This window comes from Schistocerca nitens, chromosome 2 (assembly GCF_023898315.1).
Source record: "Schistocerca nitens isolate TAMUIC-IGC-003100 chromosome 2, iqSchNite1.1, whole genome shotgun sequence".
Lineage (NCBI taxonomy): Eukaryota > Metazoa > Arthropoda > Insecta > Orthoptera > Acrididae > Schistocerca > Schistocerca nitens.
This window is the reverse complement of record NC_064615.1, coordinates 738,493,505-738,520,449: the sequence shown is the minus strand read 5'-3', so window position 1 is coordinate 738,520,449 and position 26,945 is coordinate 738,493,505. Positions and strand designations below refer to the sequence as shown.

The 26,945-nt window shown below is 38.7% G+C and overlaps 1 protein-coding gene across 1 annotated transcript in view; it reads right to left on the bottom strand.

Moving 5' to 3' along the window:
- LOC126235299 (anoctamin-4-like) overlaps window positions 1–26,945 on the bottom strand; it is a 282,026-nt gene that overhangs the window by 45,076 nt on the left and 210,005 nt on the right. The window contains exon 16 of the mRNA XM_049944024.1: window positions 4,431–4,600. Within this exon, the coding sequence (XP_049799981.1) occupies window positions 4,431–4,600 (170 nt within the window). The remainder of the gene's footprint in view (window positions 1–4,430; window positions 4,601–26,945) is intronic.

Genomic DNA, 26,945 nt, shown 5'->3' with positions numbered 1-26,945 from the left:
GAATTTCAATGTCAGCTCTCTATATCATCATGAGTGAGAGACTTCAGTATCGCAAACTGTGCAGGATGGGTTTCCAAGATGCTGTACAATCATAGCAAAACACAGTGAATGGGTGCCGTCTCGACATTTCTGCAGCTACCATGATGAAGGACAAGATTTGTTTTGAACGAAACTGTCACAGGAGGTGAGACATAGGTCCATTTTGAAAATGAAGAAACAAATGCGCAATCCAAATTGTGGATGCATTCTCATTTCCCAAATAAAACAAAGCAGTCCAAGGGAACCTCCTCCATCAGAAAGCATATGGCTACTGTGTTGTGGGATTGGAAAGGAATTTCATTTATGGAATTCATGGGAAGTGGCACAACCATCACTGCACTGCCATCATACAGCATGACTCTTCAATGTCTCTTAAGGCCAATTCAGAACAAGTGAAAAGGAATGTTGTCATCACATTTCCCTTCCTTGCGACAATGCTTGGCTCCACACTGCAGCTGCAACAAAGATATTCTGGCAGTGTTTTCAGTGGAAAGTGTTTGCTACTATACAGTACTGTCTAGGCACCCTCTGACTTTCATGTCTTTTATCATGAAATGCTGCCTATGAGGACAGCATTTTAACACAGACAACAAGCTGCAGACCAGCATAGAAAATCTGCTGAAAGCACAGGCAGCTTTCTGTGTCAAGGATATTGGAAAATTGGACCACGCTGCAACAAATATCTAAGACAGAATGATGACTATGCAGAGAAGTAGATGGAAGGTGTGGCTAAATGTTACAAATAAAACATTTTTGATTTTCACTGTGGCTTCCATTTCATGACCAATTGGATCTTTATTCTTCTTCTCCACCCCTCCCCCATTTTTTAATATATTGAAAGGTGTGCTACATTTCTGTACATAAATTTATGCAGTTGTAATGGGTTTCACAGAAACAGGAAACAAGACTGTCCTCAAGATTTTGATGTTCTTAGGACTATATTTCAATCTCACTGGGCTGGGCCACAGCAGATGAAGACAGCAGCCATCTGGTGTGAGCTTTGCTTATGTGAATACATGTGTGTTTTCTACTTCTGAAGAAGGACCTTTTTGTCTGAAAGCTTAAATGTTTAACAGTATTTTCATTGTGATTGTGTGTTACTTGATACCGTCTCCATGTGTTAGTAGCAGTCTACACTTTTCATAGTGTTGCTGTTATTCCATCCTATTGTTTGATTATGTTTGTATAACTCCCAACACCAAATATGTACTTCATGAGCTGTTTTGGTCCATGGTTCTAACTGGTTGGCTCTAGCCCGTCCCCCAATCTAGACTTGCACAGTTATAAAAGTGTCTGCCTCTTTCTTAATTTGTATTTAGAGTTTGCAATTCCCTTGTCATGATCTTTGGTTACTGACCATGGCATCTCGTGCTGTGTCAAGGGAGGCTTGTTTTGTAGACAAGGAATACACTTTTTGGATCAACAATCATTCTTTTCCTCACCCATGGAAGATTGGAAGGTATGATAACTACACTACAACAGATAGAAACGAAAACTAAAGTTTACAATTGTTTTTAAATAATGTAGTAATACAGAACCTTCAGAGACATGGAACGAGTCAAAGCATAAATTAAGAAATGAGAAGGATACTGTAGAAACTTAATCTGTGTGCTGTATTAACAATAATCTATCACCACACTACTTGATCAAACAATGGAAAATCCCGGATGGAATGTAACAATATTAGAGAAGGAAAGTTGCTACTCACCATACAGCAGAGATGCTGAGTCGCGATAGGCACAACAAAAAGATTCACACAATTATAGCTTTCGGCCATTATGTGTGTGCATATGTGTATGTGTGTCTATTGCTGACAAAGGCCTTAATGGCTGAAAGATGTAATTGTTGTGAATCTTCTTGTTGTGCCTATTGCGACTCAGCATCTCCACTATATGGTGAGTAGCAACTTCCCTTCTCTAATATTGTTACTATATTGCTTGATGCTATTCGTTCTTGAGTCAACTAAATTTAATCAAGTAAATTAAAAAGAAAGCTACTAGTTTGAAGCAATCTGCTGTCTCCTTGTTATACTAAATAGTTACAACTCATCTGCAACTGTTAACTTAATATTTACTTAATGACAACGGGATTTTACAAATTAACCCTTCGGTGGGCATGCCTATGTATGAAGTGTGGTAACCACAAAATAACATTGTCTTGCAGCATTCCATTGTTGTAACTGCAAGCCTGTAGATATTCCTTCATTATTGCTTCAGCTAATACAATGATAAGTTGTGTTGTCATATGTCCAAATGAGCAGCAGTAATACAAAATAAACAGTGACCTATACAAGAAAAAAATTATGATCTGTGCAAGAAAATGATCCAGATACCAGCAGCATAATCCCACAATGAGGCAGTTGTCTAAATTAAGTAAGCAGTTGGGTGGGACCTGATCCAACAGTGCTGCTTAATGCTTCGAGTGGGTCCTTACTGTAGTGTAACATCTGCACGTGACAACAGAGTGATATAATGAAAGTTTATTATGTTATTGTTTAATTACACAGTGATTTAGTTCATATAATGTAAGTTTATTTTACCATTGTGTAGTTAAACTAAGATTAAACTACGATAATGCTCATAAATATTTACATTGATAACCAAGACAGCTGTTCTGTAAATGTGTGCAATGTACGACGCATGTCCACTTGTGTTATAAAAAATGGCATGCCACTCAAGGACTATATATTTATCTACATCTGTAACCAATGAGACCTATTATACAACATTAATACTTGTCACACAGCTTTGCAACAAACACTGCCACTTGCCATGTAGCTAACGGAACTTTTCAGTATTTGAATATAGATATTTAGATAATTTTGTGGAAAGGGTGTCTAATTAGGTATGTTGTTAATTGTCTTTAAATTAATTTGGCTTCCCAAGTTCTTGCTATATATTTGATAGGACTTTGCTGACTACTTTTTCACCAGATTATATATATCATTTCTGAACCCTAGACAGGGAGGAAAAGTCTACATGGAAATTACTGTATTTTTGTCTCTAGTATTGTTACAGTGTAAATCACAGTTCAGCTGATCAGATTTTCATTATTAGTAACAAAAACTATTACAAAATAGGGGAGTTTAAGAATTCCATGAACCTTGAAAAAAGCTTCTGCAATATGTATAGCTATTAATTTTACACAATATTCTTACAGCTTGCTTCTGTCAAATAATCACTATTCTTACAGCCTGCTTCTGCTGAATAATCACTTTATTACCTTTAGGTGCACTGTCCCAGTTGGTAATCTCCTCTTCTGCATACATACATTGTTTGACTTAAGGTGTGTTGGATCAGATTGGAATTACATAACTATAAATGGGGCAATGTGGTATCTATCGCAGTAGCTGCAAATGGCTAGACAACAAATTGGTCTGTACAAGCTACTGCCAACACAAGCCTTACAAAGTATTGGATAGTGGCATGTTTTGTAATAATAATAATACTACTGAATCATCAATTAGCCATTTGACATCCACTTTTGGGTAAAGGCCACCTTTAGACTTTGCCAAGCATTACACAACCCCCACACAGATACTGTCTTGCTTGAAGGCATCACTTTTCAAGATGTTTTATAGTGGATCTTATTTCACACAAGTCAACAAACATCTACCGTCAAAATGCAAGTTACACCGGGTGAATGCGGAGAATGATCCTCTATACTTTTTCAGTCGAGTCAGCATTTTGTCATGTGCAGTGCAGTGCTTCTATATGTAAGTACACATTTCAAAGATTTACTTGTTTACATACCACTTTCATAAAGCATTCTGTTCATGGGATTTAATGATGTCCCCCTATAAGTGACCAGAACACGGACAGATTGTAGCTGTGATGGAATTGTGTTCTCCCCTTTTTTAAAGTGCCTAATAGTAAATTTTGATTGTTATTGCATGTTGAAGGCCTTAGCTATACTTTCCAGTTATTGAATCTGCGTATTAGAACTTGTTTTCTGTCTGTGAAGTACACAAAGATGAACATTTAACCGCATAGCCATTTCTGTCTAAGCTTTTACTGCTTCCAGTCTGTAAATGACTCTTCATTGCAGTTTCTCAAGTAAATAATGCTTTGATGTCATTTGACTGGTTTGATCATCCCAGGTGGCTCATCTCTTAGTCACAGAAATAAATACTGATCAACTCTCAAATGTGCAATTGTTTGCAAAGAGTAGATGATATGAGTTGATTACAGCATTGCTGGTTTGCATGTTGTAGTTCTGCGCAGCAGTTATCTGTTAGTAACATAGTCAATTTATGAAGTAATTCCTTTGTTTTTTTAAAATAATATTTGCTCTATTATAGAAACCAGTGTATCTCAATTGCTCAAGCAGTATATAAACAGCAGTATTATAAAATTATGTGGAATTACTGACTAAATTCGTTAATCTCTTACGGTAAGAAGATCTCAAGGAAGTTGTTGAAACACTGCTTGCCAATCATGATGATGGCCAGCTGGATGCAGAGCTCTGATAGGCAGCCTGCTGGGTCACAAACATCCAGTGAAAGTCTTTGAAATGCATCACGGCGTGCTTCTTTGTCACCTGGGTATTTATAAAAGCGCCCCTGGAATAAAACATTTTTAATATTGGACATTTCATTTCTTTTCATCTAAAGATATCTGATGAATATACATTTATTGATAAAATTATAAATTTAATTTTGATGTAATAAAAACAATAATTAATAGTATCTGCTCATATAATATAACGCACAGCGGTCTAGCTTGCAAGACAGGGAGCAAAGAAAAACCTGGATCAAATCCACGGCTAGATGCCCTTTCTAATGTCACAGTCTTCAAGGTAACCTAAGGAAGGGAAGCTGTGTGCCCTGCCTGTCTGTGACTCATGTAAATCTTCTTTTGTATTTTATCATATTTTAACAGTTTGTGTCTCACATTCTCAAAGGCAGAATATGGGGACAAGTTCAACATTTGCCTATGAGAAACTGCCCACAGACCACATTCAGGCAGCCCAGTGTACCAGCCCAAAGTTGTTAATCTGTTGCATGGATTCAATCTGTGTCTGGCTTACCTTCCTGTCACACAAGCTAGTGTGCTGCACATTATGCTGTCTGAGCAGGTAAACACTAATTTATTAATTTGGACCTTAAAGAGGAAAATGAGATAAGGAAGAGATAAAACGAGGCAGTAGTCATACAGCCCACAAATGAAGAGAAACGTGATGTCAGTACTGATAAATTTCCAGTCACAAATAAACAGCTCAGTAGGAATTCATAGTGACAGAAAGAGATGCATTATATAACAAATGTAAGAGAAATGTCAACAAAACATTGGGAAAGAGATTTACAATGAAACACACGGTACACACCACAGAATTCCAGCAACTTATATATTTCTCAGAGATCTGTATTGTCTGAATTATTCTTGGTGCAACAACATATTTACTTACCAGTTGTTGAACATGATGAATGTGACTGTTAATGTATGTAGTTTCCTTTAAAAATGCTTTTCTTCCACTTTCTTTCTGCTTTTAAACACATCTGGGCAACGAATGTTCTTTGATATGAAGCTGCTGTTAGAACTGGTTTATCTTCAGATTAAATTGTGAAGCTGAACATAGAGAGGAACATGGAAGTCACTTACAGGGGCCTGGTTGTAAGGTTGTGTTTTTTTCATAACATTCATCATCCTTTCTGTACTTCTGCTGATTCACATGAAAATGGTTTTAACAAACACATAAATTACTTTCCATTGTATGTAGCTATTGTTCAACAACTTATCGTCAGTAAAACTGGTGGTATTCTTGCTCCAAAATTGTAAAGAAATTTGTAGAGAAATTTTCATGATCACCAATTACGATGTTAAGCTTCTCACTATTCTCATTTCTGATTCTTCTCATTACTTTTGTCTTTTTCTGGTTTATGAGAGGGGTCTGAAAAGTTCTTGGCCTGATAGTGAAAACAATAATTTAAACTTTCAAAGAAGTTTTCTTTTTCAACATAACCTCTAATATCAATACATTTAATCCATTGGTGTTCCAATGCCATTGTCCGTTCTCTGTAACATTCCTCTGCTAGTGCTGTAAAGTACCCACATACAGCTGCGATGGTTTCTTGACTGTATGAAAAGCAGTGACCAGTGAGGAATTTCTTCAGTTTTAAGAACAGATGGAAGTCTAAGGGAGCCGTATTTGGGACATAAGGTGGATATTCCAGCACGTTGTAGCTCAAACCCCTCAATTTTCCACTTCCAAGACACTTTTGTGGGCAAGTGCAGTGTCCTGATGGTAGATGATATTTTTCTTCTTTAAGCCATGTCTGTTTTCATGAACGCTTGAGTCGAATTTTGTAAGAAGTTGAGAGTAGTATTCTTTAGTTATGGTTTTACCTTTTTCAGGATAGTCAATCAACATAATTCCTTTCACATCCCAAAACAGTGACACCATGATCTTCCCTACCAATGGTACCATCAGTACCTTCTTTACAGCTGAAAAAGCAACTTCTATTCACTGCAGAGACTCCTGTTTGTATTCAGTTGTGTAGGGTGAATCTGTGTTTCATCCACTCATGTATCAATGCTAAAAGACACTTCCATTTTTCTTACAACTCACAAAGCACTTTTCGGAAAGTATCATGCGAATGCGTTTATGATCCACAGTGAGCACACATAGCACTCATCTTGTGCAAAGCTTTCTCATGTTCAATTTCTTCTGCAATGTGTGTCCAACATGTTCCTTTGATATCCTTAGAGCATTAGCACTTTCACACACCTTTATATGCTAATCTTCCAAAATCATATGCACTTTGTTGATGATATCCGGTGTGCTTGCGCTTTTTGGACGTCCTTCATGTGGAACATCTTGTACACTTTCACAGCCACATTTGAACTGAGCAGCCCATTTTTTCATGGTGTAAATTGAAGGTGATGAGCTGCCATACAAATTTAAAACCCATAAATGAATTTTGATCAGCATTAAACCTTCTTTTATGAAGAATTTTATCATTGCAAAATACTTAATTTTTTAAATTTTCAACAAATTGCACACCACAACTACTTCAAATGACTGCCTACAGTCAACTGCTGCCTGGATCGACTTACAATTTTATGGCACTAACACATGTACCAATTTAAGAAGGGAAAGAAAATCATGCAAGTAGTGCTGTCATCTCTGGGTGAGGTCGAGAACTTTTCAGACAGCCTTGTCAGGTCATATGTACTTACTAGATTCTTCATTCCATTCAACAGATTCTGTAATTCTTCATTTTAACTGATGACAGTAATGTCATCAAAGAATCTTATCACTGATATATTTTCACCCTGAATTTTAATACCACTCTTAAACATTTCTTTCCCGTAGGGGCAGAAGACTGCACCCCTCTCTTACAACATGTATAACCCAAGAACTTTGTTCTTGGTCTTCCAGTCTAATTGTTCCCTCTTGGCTCTTTTACATATTGTATATAACCCATCTTTCCCTATAGCTTACCTCTATTTTTTCTCAGAATTTTGAACATCTTGCACAGTTTTACTTTGTCGAACACTTTTTCCAGGTCAACAAATCCTCGGAACGTGTCTTGATTTTCCTCAAGTCTTGCTTTCATTAGCAACTTCAAAGTCAGAACTGCCCCTCTACAGCCTTTGCCTTCCCAAAAGCCCAACTAATCATCTAACAGATCTTCAATTTTCTTTTCTATTCTCCTGTATATTATTCTTGTCAGAAATTTGGATGCATGAGCTGTCAAGTTGACTGTACGATAGTTCTCATTCTTACCTGCCCTTGCTACCTTCAAGATTGTGTGGGTATTTTTTCAAAAACTCTAACACTGAATCCCCTATAGACTCCAATTTTTTCTTCTATCACATAATCAGACAAGTTCTACCCTTCAAAGAGGCCTTCAACATACTCTTTCCACCTATCCACTCTTTCCTCTGTGTTCAACAGTGGAAATCCTGTGTACTCTTAATGTTACCACCATTGCTTTTAATTTCATTAAAGGTTGTTTTGACTTTTCCATATGCTGACTTTCTTCACATTTTTCTTGCAGCCACTGGCTGCTCTACACTTCACTTTATTTCATTACCAAGGAATTTATATTGCTGTATTCCTTTCCTTCCCTGAACATTTTTGTACTTCCTTTTCTCCTCGACCACTTGAATATTTCTTCTGAATCCAAGGTCTCTTAATGGTTACCTTCCTTCTATATGTGTTGTTTGTCCAGAATTTATGATTGTCCTTTATGGAGATGTCCAGCCCTTTCAACTGAACTGCCTACCAGTATTCCTTATCACTGTAGCCACAACCTTAGTGAGCTTCATATGTGTCTCATCCTCAGTACTTCAGTATACCTTTTCCTTCCACATTTATTCTTTGTGACTAGTCTCTTAAACTTCAGTTTGCTCTTCATTATTACTAAAATGTAATCTGAGTTTATTGCTGCACCTGGATGTTCTTTACAATGCAATATCTGATTTCGGAATCCATGTCTGACTATGATGTAATTCAGCTGGAATCTTTACATGTCTTAAAATATTTTCCAAGTAGACCTCTTCCCCTTGTGATTAATGAACAGAGTATTTGTTATTACCATCTGAAATTTAATGTGGATTAGACCTTTCCTCTCTCGTTCCTGCTGCCATGTCCGATGAAAATCAAAATGCTTTAAAAGGAAAATGATGGGCCCAAACAAGAAAACAAAAAATCATACGGACTACAAGACTGGCTGTTTCACAGGCTCTGCATCTGCTTCAGCTGGAAATAGTAGCAAAAGCTACAATATGTCAACTGACAACAAGGATGGAAAGATTGTTGAGGACAAACTTACCAAATGAATTAACCCTGTAAATGACACTCTTAAGATTAAAAAGTCATTAGATTGAACAATAAAAATTTAAAAAGATGCTGTAATCAGGAAAATTAATGAAAAATCATTGGCAGACTCAATTTCAAATGTAAAATGAGAGCTACCAAAAAACAAAAGGCATCTGCTGGCAATACATGACACAGCAAAAAAAAAAAAAAAAAAAAAAAAAAAGACTGTTAGAAGACTTTTACAAACTGAATACAATAGGTTGATATACGAGTACAACTACAGAGCAGCAAGTTAAGTGTTTATCTTTTTCTGTGTTTTACACAGAGCATATTCATTAAATTTCATTCGTATTTCTCTGCATAAGAGGTTTAATCTCGCATTTTTGTAAGTGTAAATTGATTCAGTCTGAAGTGCAATAGTTGCTCATTGAAAAGCCAGGTACGTAGCTCATTAACACATCAGCTTCCATAGGTGACACGTTGGCAGAGTAGCAAGTTGCACATCTTGGATTATCTGCTTTTGTAAATAATTTCTTTAATTAGTTTTGCTAGGATGTGTGCATGGTGCATGGCGATGCAGGAGGAGCTGGCGGAAGTTCGCGAACGGCTGAATGTGCTTTTGGCTACAGTCAGTCATCTTCAGGGTGTTGCCTCTGAGTGTAGCAGTGGTGGAGAATGTGGCACATCACACAGAACACCTCAGGTGTTGCTTGTTTTGCCCATGGGCTCTGTTTCCGCAGCACCTCCTAGTTTACCCAACATGGGGGATCAGCCCTCACAGCAGGGTGAGTGGTGGGTGGTAACACATTCGTGTCGCTTGAGGCATAGTGCCAATGTGGAGAATGGCCACCTGGCCTCACCCATTCACCCTGTGAGTGGACAGGTGACTGCACCTTCAGCACAGTCCAAGCAGGCACATGGGGGGAGGGGTTTACTAATTATTGGGAGCTCGAATATTAGGTGTGTTACAGAGCCCCTTAGGCAGGTAGTGTTCAGGGCTGGAAAGAAAGGAATGAGCAGTCAGTATGTCTGCTTGGGGGCCTCATCCGAGATGTGAAGGGGCCCTTGCCTGTGGCTGTCGAGAGTGCAGGTTGCAGTCATCTGCATGTTGTGGCTCACGTCAACACCGACGATGCCTGTCACCTGGGTTCTGAGGTAATCATCAGTTCATACAGGTGGCTGTCAGAGGTAGTGGAGACTGCTGGCCATTGGGCAGGGTGCAAGTAGCTCTCACAATTTTCAGCATTGTTCCCAGAGTTGATTAGGGTCCTTTGGTTTGGAGCCAAGTGGAGGATCTCAAACGATGGCTTCTTCGCCTCTGTGACGGTCTTGGCCACTGATTTTTGGACCAGTGTTATCATATGGGGGTTTTTAAGACTCCTCTTAATAGGTCAGGGTTGCACTACACAAAGGAAGCAGCCACTTGGGTAGCAGAGTACTTGTGGAGTGCACATGAGGATTTTTTAGGCTAGAGAGTAGTTTGAGGTGCTCTAATGAACACTCAACAGTTGATAGGCAGCAAGGGAAGTCAAATGGCGTTCAGAATAAAGATACTTCGACTGTCACAATTTTACCAGTAAACTGTCAAGGTACTCATAATAAAGTTCCCTAATTTACTGCCCTCCAGGAAAGTTCTGGCACTCAAAGTATTCTTGGGACCAAGAGCTGGCTGAAACCCAAAGAGGAAAGGTCTAAGATATTTAGTGAGGCATGTAACATATATTGGAAAGACAAATTACAGGTCATAGAAGGGGGAGTGTTCATTGGAGTAGACAAAAATATTGTCTCTACTGAGTTCAAAGTTGAGCGTGACAGTGAAGTCATCTGGTCACGTATAACAGGTGTAGGTGAAATCAAGTTAATTGTTGGATGTTTTTACCAGCTATCCAATTGTGCTGTGACAGTTCTAGAGTCATTCAAAGAAAGTCTACTGTCAATAGTGTGTAAGTACCCAGATAATGCAATACTAGTTGGAGGCAACTTTAATCTCCCGAGTATAGATTGGGATGTCTACAGATTCATTGCAGGGAGTACAGACAGACAGTCATGCAAAATACCTTTGAACATGTTTTCTGAAAATTGTCTTGAGCAGCTAGCTTTGCAGCCCACATGTAATTGAAATATCTTAGAGCTTGTAGCTACAAAAGGGCTGGACCTTATTGACAATGTCAGTATAGAAATGGGGATTAGCAATCATGATGTCATTATATCAACTATGGTTACAAAAGTTAATAAATCAGTCAAGAAGACTGGGAGATTATTTCTGCTTGGTAGAGCAGATAACCAATTACTAACATCTCACTTAGACGGTGAATTGATATCACTTAGTTCAGTAAGATGGATGTCGAGGAATTATGGGCTAAGTTTAAGCACACTGTAAATTGTGGTCTGGAGAGCTATGCTCATAGTAAGGGGATAAAGAATAGAAAGAACCACCATGGCTTAATAACAAAATTTGGCGAATGCTGAGGAAGCAGAGGCAATTGCACTCTAGGTTCAAAAGAGGACACATAAATGACAACAAGCAAAGATTAGTAGAGATTCATGCATCTGTGAAAAGATCCAAGTGCAAAGAATACAACTGCCACCGTCACACCTTAGCAAAAGATCTGGCAGAGAACCAGAGAAAATTCTGGTGTACGTAAAATCGCTAAGTGGGTCTAAGGCTTCCATTTAGTTCCTTGTTGACCAGTCTGGTGTTACAGTTGAAGATAGCAAAACAAACGCTGAAGTTTTAAATTTCACGTTTGAGAAATCATTCACACAAGAGCATTGTGCAAACATACTGTCATTTGACCATCAGACAGACTCCCATATGCACAACATAGTAACGTGGTGTAGAGAAACAACTGGAAGATTTGAAAGCAAATAAATGACCAGGTCCAGAGGGCATCCCGGTTCAGTTTTACAAAGAGTGCTCTATGGCATTGGCCCATTACCTAGCTTTCATTTATTGTGAATCTGTTGCCCAGCACAAGCTACTGGAAAAAGTGCAGGTGACTCCAGTAGATAAGAAGGATAAAAGAATGGATGAGTAAAATTACACACCAATATCCCCAACATCTGTCTGATGCAAAACCCTTGAACATATTCTCGGTTCGAATACAATAAAATTTCTTGAGACTGAGAAGCTTATGTAAAAAATCACCATGGTTTAGAAAGCATCACTTGTGCAAAATTCAGCTTGCACTTTTCTCACATGATACACTGAGGACTATGGATGAAGGACAACAGGTAGATTCCATATTTCTAGATTTCCAGAAAGCATTTGACACTGTACCCCATTGCAGGCATTAACAAAAAGATGAGCATATGGAATAAGTTCACAGATATGTGAGTGGCTTGAAGACTTCTTAAATAATAGAAACCAGTATGTTGTCCTCGATGGTGAGTGTTCATCAGAGACAAGGGTATCATCAGGAGTTCCCCTGGGAAGTGTGATAGGACTGCTGTTGTTTTCTATATAAATAAACGATTTTGTGGTCAGGGTAGGCAGCAATCTGTGGTTGTTAACTGATGATGATGTGGTGTACATTAAGGTGTTGAAGTTGAGTGACTCTGGGAAGATACAAGAAAACTTAGACACAATTTCCAGTTGGTCTGATGAATGGCAGCTAGCCCTAAGTGTGGATAAATGTAAGTTAATGTGGATGAGTAGGAAGATCAAACCTGTAATGTTCACATACAGTATTATTAGTGACCTGCTTGACACTGCCAAGTCATTTAAATACCTGCGCATAATGATGCGAAGCGATATCATGTGGAAAGAGCGTGTGAGAACTGTGGTAGGGAAGGTGAATGGTTGACTTCGGTTTATTGGGAGAATTTTTAGGAAAGAGTGGTTCGCCTGTAAAGGAGACTGCATATATGACACTGTTCAAATGTCTGGGATCTGTACCAGGTTGGACTGAATGAATACATCAAAGCAGTTCAGAGGTGGGCTCTAGATTTGTTACAGGTAGATTCAAACTATGCATAAGTGTTATGGAGATGCTTCGGGAACACAAATAGGAGTCCCTGGAGGAAAGGCAATATTCTTTTAAGGAAAAGCTATTGAGAAAACTTAGAGAATTGGCATTTGAAGCTGACTGACAAGCGATTCTACTGCCGCCAACATGTATTGTGCATAAGGACCATAAAGGTAAGGTACAAGAAATCACGGCTCATACGGAGGCATCTAGACAGTCATTTTTCCCTGACTATCAGCGAGTGGAACAGAAAAGGTAATGACATGTAGAGGTACAGGGTACCATCCTATATGCACTGTATGGTGGCTTGTGGGATATTTACGTAGTCGTGCTTGCATAGCTCAGTTGGTGGAGCACTTGCCTGCGAAAGATAAGAGTCCCGAGTTCAAGTCTCGGTCCGGCACACAGTTTTAATCTGCCAGGAAGTTTCATCTAAGTAGTTGTAGATGTAGATGAAACTCAGTTACAAAATGGGGCATCAGCTTAGATATGGATTCCACCAAGTTTCCAAAGTCATTGCACAATTTGGGAATATGCTACTGGACTATGGTTTCAAAATGCTTTATGTGACTCGATCTTAATCAAACACTGAAACACTGCAAAACCAAATAGGTGGCATATGTGACGTAAACCATGTTACTATTACAAAAAGTACAAATAAAAACAGCAAAGAATATGCAACACACTCAATGTTTCTGCAGTTGCATTTGGCTAGGAAAGACAATGAGAAGAAAATTCAGTTAGATCAATATGTTTATCTGCAAAATCAATGACACCTTCTTACATCTATCTGAATACATGAAAAACCTAATTAATCAAGGTCATACACCAATGAAACAAACCATAGAAATCAGGAAACAGCTATGCTGCAGTTCCAGCTTGTTACTAGAATTGAAGAACTGGAAGATGAAATAATGAATAAGGAACTTGAAATAGATTCTAAAAGGGTCAAGTCATGCAAAAGACTGCAGTGAAAATTGATAAGAATGCAGACCCAGAAATGTGAACTGTACAACCCACAAAAATAACAATGACAGAAAATAACACAGGCAACATACATATTATGTCCTCACTAATAAAACTGAATAACAGTAGTAATAATGACAGATTATTGAAATGTTGAATGTTGAAACAGAGGATATAGCTCATAATAATAACAAGAAACAACTCACATGCAATATTACTGTGGAACAGGATCAACAAACAGAAAATCTATCAATTAGTACACTGGATGCATATTATAACAGACTGAACAAGGATGAAACAAATATATGAAACGACATGAATTCACAAATGATGTCAGACACTAGACAACATTTAGAAACAGTGGATCCTATTTACAAACATATAGACACAAATGTGAAACTAGATAAAGAAGAGATGAAAGGATCATATACATCACCCTTCAAAATATAACCAGTTGGGTGTGAAAAGTGTCAATCAGCCACCTTCCTCACAACAAAGGCAGCGACAGACTGATCCTGATGATAAATAATCTATCTATAGATATTGAAAGGATTCTGAAATCCAGATCAGGACTACACAAAAAGATTGAAATATCTGAACATCTGTATCTACATAACATGTAGAGGGACCTGGTACAAGTCCAAGGACAAATTAAAACTGAATCCTGGAACCTGTCTCCACTGTGCTACATTTGAACACATTTCTAATTATAGCTTACCGAACGAAAGTGCTGGCAGGTCGACAGACACACAAACAAACACAAACATACACACAAAATTCAAGCTTTCGCAACAAACTGTTGCTTCATCAGGAAAGAGGAAAGGAGAGGGAAAGACGAAAGGATGTGGGTTTTAAGGGAGGGGGTAAGGAGTCATTCCAATCCCGGGAGCGGAAATACCTACCTTGGGGGAAAAAAGGACAGGTATACACTTGCACACACACACATATCCATCCGCACACACACAGACACAAGCAGACATTTGTAAACGTCTTTAGTCCGAAGACTGATCTGACGCAGCTCTGCACGCTACTCTATCCTGTGCCAGTTCTGCATCTCTGAAAAACTACTGCAGTCTATCTCCATAGACACACTCCTGTCCATTACAAAACTGACCATTAATGCCTCATAATGTGTCCTATAAACTAATCCCTTCCTTGAGTTAAGTTTTTCCATAAATGTGTCTTCAGCATCTACACTATATGGTGAGTTGCAACTTTCCTTTTCATAACATTTTTCCACAAATTTCTTATTTCTCCAATTGAGTTCAGTGCCTCCTCATCAGTTATTTGATCTGGTACCATTTTCTGAAAGCTTCCATTCCCTTCTTTTTTGAACTGCTTATCATTCATGTTTCTGTACAACACTGCAGAGGTGTGATCAAAAAGTAATAGGAATTTTTGTTTTTCTTAAAAATTCTTTATTTATTCATCAACATCAACTTTGTGTTCTTGAAAGTAATCCCCATCATATGTATATAATATAATTGGGCCAGTGCATTTTCCAATCCTGGAAGCACTTCTAGAACTCACTTTTCATTATGATGTTCAGCTACTTCTGTGATTCTGTATTTATCTCAATGGTGGCAAAACAACCTCCTTTCATGTTTCTCTCTAATTCTGAGATAGAAAGAAATCACAAGGTGACATGTCTGGTGAATATGGTGACTGAGGCAACATAATGGTTTTGTTTTTTGACAAAGAACAATGAACAAGCATTAAGGTGCGAGCAGGAGCATTACTACGACGCAATTTCCACGAGTAGTCCAGCCATAATTCTGGTTGTTTCTTTTGATTGCTACATACAAGCTGCACATAGCTTCAACATAGTATTCCTTGTTGACCATATGACCACAACATAGGAATTCATGATGCGCTATCCCATTGTAATCAAAGAAAATAGTGAGAAGAACTTTCACATGTGATCAAACTTGGTGAATTTGTTTCGGTCTCAGCTCAACGGGCAGTCTCCATTGGTACACTTGGGCCTTTTGTTTAATTTCCCTTCACTTAAAACTTCCGGGCTGATAGGCCGTGGTCGAAGTATAAAACTGTCTCCTAACGTTTCGTCTCCGACTGCGGGAGACATCATCGGAGGTAAAGCGGCGAACTGCGAAGAGGACTCGAGGAGGCATTGATTATATAGGCAGTACAGAGGGCGCCACTGTCGATCACGTGGCGTCGGCTATGAGATTGTCTCTGGTAATGCCAACATTCACGATTGAAAGTAATCGATCGTCACGCTTGCGGTGCAACGCTGACATCCAAATTTTATCCAGTTTAACACCTTCGTCTTTCCTGTTAAAATTATTACGATGTTTATCAATCTCGATAGCCTCTCTATACAAGCGTGCATAATAATGCGAGGTTTTTGATATGACGCTCGTCTCGCTGAATTTTATTTCATGATCACCTTCCTGGTAAACATGTTCCGCTACGGCCGATTTATCCGTGTGACCTAGGCGGCAATTCCTCTTATGTTCGACAAGACGGGTGTTCACACTTCTCTTTGTGGTACCGATGTAAACTTGTCCACAACTACAAGGAATTTTATATACCCCCGGTGTAGCCAAAGGGTGCCGTGCATCTTTTGCCGACCTTAAGAATTCTTTTATTTTCCTAGTAGGTCTGAAAATAGTTTCCACCCCATACTTGCCTAAAACTTTCCCAATGCGATCTGTGACCTTGCTAATGAACGGAAGAAATACTTTGCCCCTGGATGACTGTTGTTCGTCGTTACTCCTGATTCTCTGCCTAGAGCGAAGTGCTCGATCTATATCCTTGCTAGAAAAGCCATTCTTCACGACGAACAACAGTCATCCAGGGGCAAAGTATTTCTTCCGTTCATTAGCAAGGTCACAGATCGCATTGGGAAAGTTTTAGGCAAGTATGGGGTGGAAACTATTTTCAGACCTACTAGGAAAATAAAAGAATTCTTAAGGTCGGCAAAAGATGCACGGCACCCTTTGGCTACACCGGGGGTATATAAAATTCCTTGTAGTTGTGGACAAGTTTACATCGGTACCACAAAGAGAAGTGTGAACACCCGTCTTGTCGAACATAAGAGGAATTGCCGCCTAGGTCACACGGATAAATCGGCCGTAGCAGAACATGTTTACCAGGAAGGTGATCATGAAATAAAATTCAGCGAGACGAGCGTCATATCAAAAACCTCGCATTATTATGCACGCTTGTATAGAGAGGCTATCGAGATTGATAAACATCGTAATAATTTTAACAGGAAAGACGAAGGTGTTAAACTGGATAAAATTTGGATGTCAGCGTTGCACCGCAAGCGTGACGATCGATTACTTTCAATCGTGAATGTTGGCATTACCAGAGACAATCTCATAGCCGACGCCACGTGATCGACAGTGGCGCCCTCTGTACTGCCTATATAATCAACGCCTCCTCGAGTCCTCTTCGCAGTTCGCCGCTTTACCTCCGATGATGTCTCCCGCAGTCGGAGACGAAACGTTAGGAGACAGTTTTATACTTCGACCACGGCCTATCAGCCCGGAAGTTTTAAGTGAAGTCAATACCGGCCGTGAAAGTTTACATTGTATGACTTTTGTTTAATGTTATACCTGTATACCCATGTTTCATCACCTGTTATAACCTGCTTTAGAAGTGATGGATCATTGTTGACTTCATTTAGCGATTCCTGAGCAATGTCTATGCAATGTCATTTTTGGTTGAAATTCACCAAATTCAGAACAAACTTTGCTGCTACCCATTTATTTCATGCCCAAAACATCCCCCCCCCTCCCCCCCCCCAAAAAAAAAAAAATGCTTGCCATGAGCTCAAGGACATGCTGACATCACCGACAACCTCTCTGATGGTAATTCAACGATTTTCCAGACCATTTTCTTCTTTTCTTCCACATAGTTGTCAGTCATTTATGTGCAATGACATCCAGGGCAGTCATCATTTTCAATGTCTTCTTGAGCCTCTTCAAATCACTTATATCATTCACAAACTTCATCTTACTCACAGTAGATTCACCAAAAGCCACAGTCAATGTCTCGAATGTGGCACTCCACTTCATTCCATTTTTTCAGTAAAATTTAATGCAAATTCTTTGCATTATCTTTTTTGAAAGCAAAACTTCACCCAACAGGTAAAACCTTGTCGACTGTCAATAATAAACTAAATAGTTAAAACAGCCAAAAATGCAAACATACATCAAGATCATGTGCACCAACAAGATTATAAAAAAGAATCTTGAAAACCACATGTATAAATCCAGCAAAACTAAAAATTTCCCATTACTTTTTGATCACATTTTGTATTTTCAGGAAATACTTAAACTTATAATAAATGTTAACATATTTCACTTGTTCAAAAACACTTTTTGTGGTATGGCCAGTCTGCATCTTACACCCTCTCTACCTCAGTCATCCTCAGTTATTTTGCTGCTCAAATAACAAAACTCATTTGCTATTTTAATGTCTTATTTCCTAATCTATTTCCTTCAGCATCACCTGATTTAATTCAACTACATTCCATTACTTTTGTTGATGTTCATCTCATAACCTCTTTTCAAAACACTATCCATTCCATTCGACTGCTCTTCCAACTCCTTTGCTGTCTCTGACAGAGTTACAATGTCAGGAAAGACTTAAACTTATAATAAATGTTAACATATTCCACTTGTTCAAAAACACTTTTTGTGCTATAGCCAGTCTGCATCTTACACCCTCTATACCTCAGCCGTCCTCAGTTATTTTGCTGCTCAAATAACAAAACTCATTTACTATTTTAATGTCTTATTTCCTAACCTATTTCCTTCAGCATCACCTGATTTAATTCAACTACATTCCATTACTTTTGTTGATGTTCATCTCATAACCTATTTTTAAAACACTATCCATTCCATTCGACTGCTCTTCCAACTCCTTTGCTGTCTCTGACAGAATTACAATGTCATTGTCAAACCAAAGAGCTTTTATATCTTTTCCTTGAACTTTAATTCCCTTTCCAAATGTGCCTTGGTTTTCTTTGATTGCTTGTTCAATGTACAGGTTGAATAACATTGGGGATAGGCTACAGCCCTGCTTCTCAATCACTGCTTTTTTCTATGTTCTTCATATGCAGTCTGGCTTCTGTACAAGTTGTAAATAATCTTTCACTCTCTGTGTTTTATCTCTGGCACCATCAGAATTTAAAAGTGCCTGTGCCAATCTATATTGTTAAAAGCTTTCTCTAAACTGACAAAAGCTATAAACACAGTTTTGTCTTTCATCAGTTTATCTTCTAAGGTAAGCTGTAGGACCAGTGTCACCTCACATGCATACTTTCCTCTGGAACCCAAACCGATCTTCCCTGTTTTTCTATCATCATCATCATCTTGGACAGTTTCCAGCCATTGGCTGGGTCTGTCAGGAGCACAAGCCTCTCCATCGTGTTCTGTCTTTCCACCATTCCCCCTCTTCCACCTTCGTCCAGTTCTCTCCTCTTCTCGTCACACATTCCTTCACTCCCTTCACCCATCTATCTCTTGGCCTTCCTCTGGGCCTCTTCCCCTCCAGTTGCAGATCACTGTTTTTCTATACTTTTGTAAATAATTCGTGTCAGTATTTTGCAGCCACAACTTATTAAACTGATAGTTTGATGATATTCACACCTGTTATCACCTGCCTCCTTTGGAACTGGGATTATTTTAATCTTCTTGAAGCCTGAAAGTATTCTGACTGTCTCATTTATCTTGAACACCAGATGCAATAATTTTGTCATGACTGGCTCTCTCAAGGATCTCAATAACTCTGAGAGAAGATCATCTACTGCAGGGGTGCTGTTTTGATTAAAGCCTTTCACAGCTCTGTCAAACTCTCCTCACTGTATTGTACCTCTTAACACTTCTATCTACTTTCTCTTCTTATTCATAGCATTGTGTTCAAGTTGATTTCCCTTGTATAGCCTCTCTTCTATATATTCCTACCACCTTTCAACTCTCCCTTCTTTGCCATCTGAGCTCTTGATGTCCATACAGCTACTTCTCTTTACTCCAAAGGCCTCTTTAATTTTCTGGTTGGCAGTATTTATCTTCCCACTACTTATACTTGCTTCTAGATCCTTGTATTTCTCACCTAGCCATTCCTGCTTTGGCATATTGCACTTCCTCTCAATCTCATTTTTCAGATGCCTATATTCCCTTCTGCCAGCTTCATTTGCTGCCTTTTTACACTTTCTCCTTTTGTCAATTATATTCAATATGAAACTTCCTGGCAGATTAAAACTGTGTGCTGGGCCGAGACTCAAACTAGGGACCTTTGCCTTTTGCGGGCAAGTGCTCTACTGTCTGAGCTACCTGAGCATGACTCACAACCTGTCCTCACAGCTTCAGTTCTGCCAGTACCTCATCTCCTACCTTCCAAACTTCACAGAAGCTCTTCTGCATTATCCAAGGATATCTAGTGGGTTTTGTTTTTTTGCCTATTTGATACCATGCTGCCTTCACTATTATGTCTTCCAGAGCTATCCATTCATCTTTTATTTTATTCATTTCCCCTGTTTCCCATTTGTCTTATGTTTTATTCATTTCCCCTGTTTGTCAATTGTTGTCTGATGCTTCTTCAGAAACTCTCAACTATTGCTGCTTCTTTCAGTTTGTCCTGATCCCATCTCTTTAAGTTTCTAGGTATTTGCAATCTCTTCAGTTTCAATCTGCAGTCCATAACCAACAAATTATGGTTGGTGTCTGCCCCTGGAAATGTCTTGCTGTTTAAAATCTGGTTTTGAAATCTCTGTCTTACATTATGTAATCTATCTGAAGCAGCTCTGTGTCTCCAGGTCTCCAGGTCTCTTCCTTTTCCCACTATCAAATCCCAGTCCCCTATCACAAATAAATTTTTCTCTCCCTTAATTCTTTTATTTGACATACGTTCTTTCAGTTTCTTAATCATCCTTGGAATTAATTGGAATATAAACTTGTAAAATTGTGGTGGTTGTTAGCTTCAAGCCTATCTTCCCTCTGATAATGCTTTTTCTATACTTTTCATAAACGCTTGCATAAATCATACATTAAAAAAAGTCAGAAAAGCAGATAGCTATGCTCACAGCAAAAGTTTAGTGATAATAGCAGACATGAATGCAAAAAGTGCAATTTGGTTTAGCAAGATTACAGATGACAAGGGGGCAAAAGGCTGTAAAGATAATTCAAGGAATTGACCTGTTAATAGTGAATTATTTGCCATAGAGATCCTGTAAAACTCAGTTTGTTCTACCATTCATCCCCAAAATCCAGAGTGCAGTTGACAACAATGTCCAGGTTGATGCCATGTTCCTTGACTTCAGAAAGGCATCTGACATTTCCACACTGTTGTTTAATGAACAACATAGGGGCTTACTTGGAACAGATTTGTGACTATAATCAGAACTTCCTTGCAGACTGAACTCAACATGACATTCTAACCACAACAAAATTGACAGATTTAAAAATAATTTCAGGAGTACCCCAGAGAAGTGTGATGGGTCTATTACATGTACTGTGTACACTGATAGAAAAAATGGCTCTGAGCACTATGGGACTCAACTGCTGTGGTCATTAGTCCCCTAGAACTACTTAAACCTAACTAACCTAAGGACATCACACACATCCATGCCTGAGGCAGGATTCGAACCTACGACCGTAGCAGTCGCACGGTTCCGGACTGCGGGCCTAGAACCGCGAGACCACCGCGGCCGGCCGATAGAAAAAATCCCAACACCAAAAAATAATGTAGAGTAATGAAATTACAGACATACATTTGCATAGATAACATATTTAAGTGATTAACATTGCAAGATCAGAGGCTAATGTAAGTGTGAGATAAGCCGTAGCAAATGTGAAATGCCTGTACACTAATAACTGATATAAACGACAAAATGCTGAATGTAAGTATGCATATGTACATGTATTGTGATTTATATGCATAGGATGTCTGTGGGTGAACTGGAGTTCTGTGCCTGTTGCACTTGGTCAGTCAATACAGGTACGGTTAATGTCGTTTGTGGATGATACTGGAGTTGTTGTCCAATGATATCCCATATATGTTTGACAGATCTGGTGATCGAGGAGGCCAAGGCAACATGACTACACTCTGTAGAGCATGTTGGGTTAAAATAGTGGTATGTGGGAGACCATTATTCTGTTGGAAAATACCCCCTGGAACGCTGTTCATGAATGGCTGCACAACATGTTGAATCATCAGATGGACATACAAATTTGCAGTCAGCGTGTGTGGGATAACCATGAGAGTGTTCCTACTGTCATACAAAATCACACCATAGACCATAACTCCAGGTGTATATCCCGTGTGTCCAGCATACAGACTGTCTGGCTGCAGGCCCTCATCTGGCCTCCTAACCAAAACATGGCCATCACTGGCTCCATCTACATCTACATCTACATGATTACTCTGCAATTCACATTTAAGTGCTGGGCAGAGGGTTCATCGAACCACAATCATACTATCTCTCTACCATTCCACTCCCGAACAGCGCGCGGGAAAAACGAACACCTAAACCTTTCTGTTCAAGCTCTGATTTCTCTTATTTTATTTTGATGATCATTCCTACCTATATTTTGTTGAACCCAACCTACATAGGGTTCAACAAAATATTTTCACATTCGGAAGAGAAAGTTGGTGACTGAAATTTCGTAAATAGATCTCGTCGCGACGAAAAACTTCTTTGCTTTAATGACTTCCATCCCAACTTGCGTATCATATCTGCCACACCCTCTCCCCTATTATGTGATAATACAAAACGAGCTGCCCTTTTTTTGCACCCTTTCGATGTCCTCCGTCAATCCCACCTGGTAAGGATTCCACACAGCGCAGCAATATTCTAACAGAGGACGAACAAGTGTAGTGTAAGCTGTCTCTTTAGTGGACTTGTTGCATCTTCTAAGTGTCCTGCCAATGAAACACAACCTTTGGCTCGCCTTCCCCACAATATTATCTATGTGGTCTTTCCAACTGAAGTTGTTTGTAATTTTAACACCCAGGTACTTAGTTGAATTGACAGCCTTGAGAACTGTACTATTTATCGAGTAATCGAATTCCAATGGATTTCTTTTGGAAATCGTTATTTAGCATCAACTGCCACCTGTCACACCATACAGCAATCTTTTCTAAATCGCTTTGCTACTGATACTGGTCTTCGGATGACCTTACTAGATGGTAAATTACAGCATCATCTGCGAACAACCTAAGAGAACTGCTCAGATTGTCACCCAGGTCATTTATATAGATCAGGAACAGAAGAAGTCCCAGGAAGCTTCCCTGGGGAACACCTGATATCACTTCAGTTTTACTCGATGATTTGCCGTCTATTACTACGAACTGCGACCTTCCTAACAGGAAATCACGAATCCAGTTGCACAACTGAGACGAAACCCCATAGGCCCGCAGTTTGATTAGAAGTCGCTTGTGAGGAACAGTGTCAAAAGCTTTCCGGAAATCTAGAAATACGGAATCAACTTGAGATCCCCTGTCAATAGCGGCCATTACTTTGTGTGAATAAAGACCTAGCTGCGTTGCACAAGAATGATGTTTTCTGAAACCATGCTGAATATGTATCAATAGATCGTTCCCTCAATAGATCGTTCCCTCCTAGGTAGAACTAGCTTTAATCAGAAAACACAACAGGCCTCTACCCTGTCCTCCAATGAGCTCTTGCTTGACACCACTGAATTTGCAAATGGCACAGGTTTGGTATCAGTGGGATGCATGCAACATGGCTTCTGGCTAGGAGCTGTCCTTGAAGGAACCAATTTGCAACAGTTTATTGAATCATTGTGGTGCCTACTGCTGCTTAAACTGTTGCTGCAGATGCAGTATGAGGCACCAGAGCCAAATGCTGAACACGAAGTCTTCGCTCTTGGTAATGCCACGTGGTCATCAGGAGTCCAATCTTCTTGTGACTGTACATTCTCGTGACCACCACTGTCAGCAATCATGCACAGTGGTGATATTCCTGCCAAGTATTTCTGCAATATTGCAGAAGGAACATTCAACTTCTTGTAGCTCTGTTACATGACCTCATTCAAACTCCGTGAGTTGTTGATAATGACATCTTTGTTGCCTTAAAGGCATTCTTGACTAACATCAACTCAACATGCCCAATTTCGGAGGTAACTAATGCTAATGATTGTTACAGCATGTATTTAAAGCTAACCTTATTTGCATTCTCATACTGGCACTCTTAGTGTCACTCTTATGCAACTGGCATGAATTTCAAATGGTATCATTTTTCAGGTGTAGAAGTATGCATACCAAATTTAATTTACATTGTACAACTTGTTCTTGGTTTTGTGATTTTTTTCTGTCTGTGTATATAAATGTGCTTGTGTGTAATGTTAGAAGCTCCCATGAGGCTGTTTGAAGATTATGCAGTTGTCTGTAAGAAGGTATCAATGTCAGAAGTCTGTAAAGAACTGCAGGAAAACTGGCAAAGGATTGATGTTTCGTGCAGGGACTGGCAGTTGACATGGAATGTAAATAAATGTGACACACAGTGCCTAAGTAAGTGAAGAATGCCACTCTTATATGATTATATTATTGGTGACAAATCACTGGAAATTGTAACCATTGCAAAATACATAAGAGTAACCATCCAGTGTGACATAGAGTGGAATGACCACACAAAATAAATTTTGTAGGTAATATAGGTGGTAGGCTGAGATTCACAGGAAGACTCTTAGAAAATTATGTATGAAATGGATGACTCACAAACTCTTTGTTTGTGCATTGGTCCTAAAAAATATGGCATTTTGCTGTATGTCTCTTCTTGTTGAAACTCACAAATAATGCAATAGGTATAACCTTCTGAAGAAGGGCACTAAGTGCCCAAAACTGGTAAATAAATTAAATTTCTTTTATGTTGCTGGTTGCTTATTATTTTGTTACATACAACTACAGTTACTGAAGATGGATAAAATACTAAGCTGTCTATTCTGTTTTCAAACATATGAATATGTTGTACCAGTTATGTTTTTTTTTTTTCCAAAAGGTCTTCAAAATATTCTGTGACTATGTGTCTGAAAACTTTTTTTAATTTAGCTATAGGATTTCCATGTAAGGAAAACTGACCTTTTAAGAGTGCACATGTATGTTTAGAAATTAAATTTCCTTTATGCAACTGGTTGTTTATTATTTCTTTACAAAGTAGGCAGTATTATGCACAATACTGTGTGTGTAAAGGTATGAGCTCACAAGCTCACACACACACACACACACACACACACACACACACACACACAGCTATCTAAAAGCTACCACTGCATGTGCTGAGGACATACCACAATGACATTTTCATGGCTGTCATAGGCTTTGTGACAAGTGTTGCTTTTTCTTGTGTGCATTAATGACCTCTCATCCATTACATTGCCAGATGCTAAGTTTGTTTTGTATGCATATGATAGACACATTGCAAAGTAGCAAGTCAAGTACAGATTTGGAAATAGCTGCTAATCAAATTTTCACTGACATTAATAAGTGGTTTAAAGCTAACTCACTGTCATTAAACTTTGATAAGACCCACTGTATGCTGTTCAGAACCTGTAAGAGATTTCCTTCCAGCATGTGTACAACATATGAAGACATGCAAATCGAAGAGGTTGAAAGTCTTAAATTTCTGGGATTACAACTCGATAATAAATTCAGTTGGGAAGGGCGTACCACAGAATTGCTTAAGTGCCTAAACAAGTCTGTATTTGCAGTGAGAATGATGTCAGATGTAGGTGACATAAAATAAAATAAAAAAACTTGCATACTTTGCTTACTTTCATTCTAGTATGTCATATGGGATCATATTCTGGGGAAACCCATCAAACCGAGAAAAAGGTTTTGGGGTTCAAAAGCATGTGATAAGTATCATATGTGGTGTAAATTCAAGAACATCATATAGAAACCTGTTCAAGGAGCTCTGTATTCTGACCACTGCTTCTCAGTATATTTATTCCTCAATGAAATTTGTTGCAAGTAATACATCTCTATTTCCAACCAATAGCTTAATACATAGTTTCAATACTAGGAATAAGAACAATCTACATAAAGACTTAAAATCACTCACCTTAGACCAAAAAGTGGTCCAATATTCAGCAACACACATTTTCAATAAATTGCCAGCAACCATCAAAAACTTTGTTTCAGATAAAGCACGATTTCAACAGAGTTTGAAAGACTTTTTGATGGGCAACTCCTTCTACTCTATAGATGAATATCTTAACAGAGACTGTTAAGCCAGCTTAAGTAAAAATGTATGTTAGCTTTCAGTTTTGACAGCACTTGGTCACAACAGTCAAGATTAGATATTTTGTGTTTGATAAATTTATTAAAAGTGCATAACAACATTTCATTTCGAGACTCTGGTATCACAGAACTGCTGTTTTTTCTGTTGATCCTCAGGATTTATCCATCAAACAATACGATAAGATGTTTTGCTGTCCCTTACTTGCTGTGTCAAGGAAACTTGACAAAAGTTGAAAAGATCATGGAAAAAAATAACAAACAAGGCCAATTCCTAAATGGGAAGGTGAGTGCATGACAGAACGACTGGGACAACAGTGAAATAAGTTGAAGTGTAAACCAACTTCTCACCTCCCTTGTCCATGAAAACCCCAACCAGGGCATGGTAAAAATGGTATACAGCACATATATAGTTTAGCCGTACAGATTCAGCAGGAAAGAAATTGATATTAGTCATTGTGGTCATATGTGGAAAAACCACCACATCACTGTCTCTAATAGGAGTAGATAACTTACGGAGACAAAGCAACCGCAATACAAATTTCTAACAAATTGTGTATAGTGGATGACAATAGAGAATGTTGCTAACTTCATTTCCACAAAATGAAAAAGACAAATGTGTCAGTATGTGGCATTTATCAAATGCCTATATCCTCCACAGCATAGTAATAACAACTTTGAACGTGAATGATGACAGCAGGTACAGCTGGTGTTGTGAAAGATGCAGATAAGCATTATACATGGTGGTTATGATTTAACTTGAGAGGAATCCATGAAAAACGAGTGATAGTAAGACAATAAAACTTTGTGGAAGCATTTGTAACAACATGTGGAAGAGAAATGATGAATACAGCATTGAAAGAATCACATTTTAATTTCCATATGAGGGGGTAATATTTGTTAATTCCATACCACGATGCAAACTTTGCCTAATGTGATAACCATCTGCATCCAGCATGGAACTGCACTAGAGAT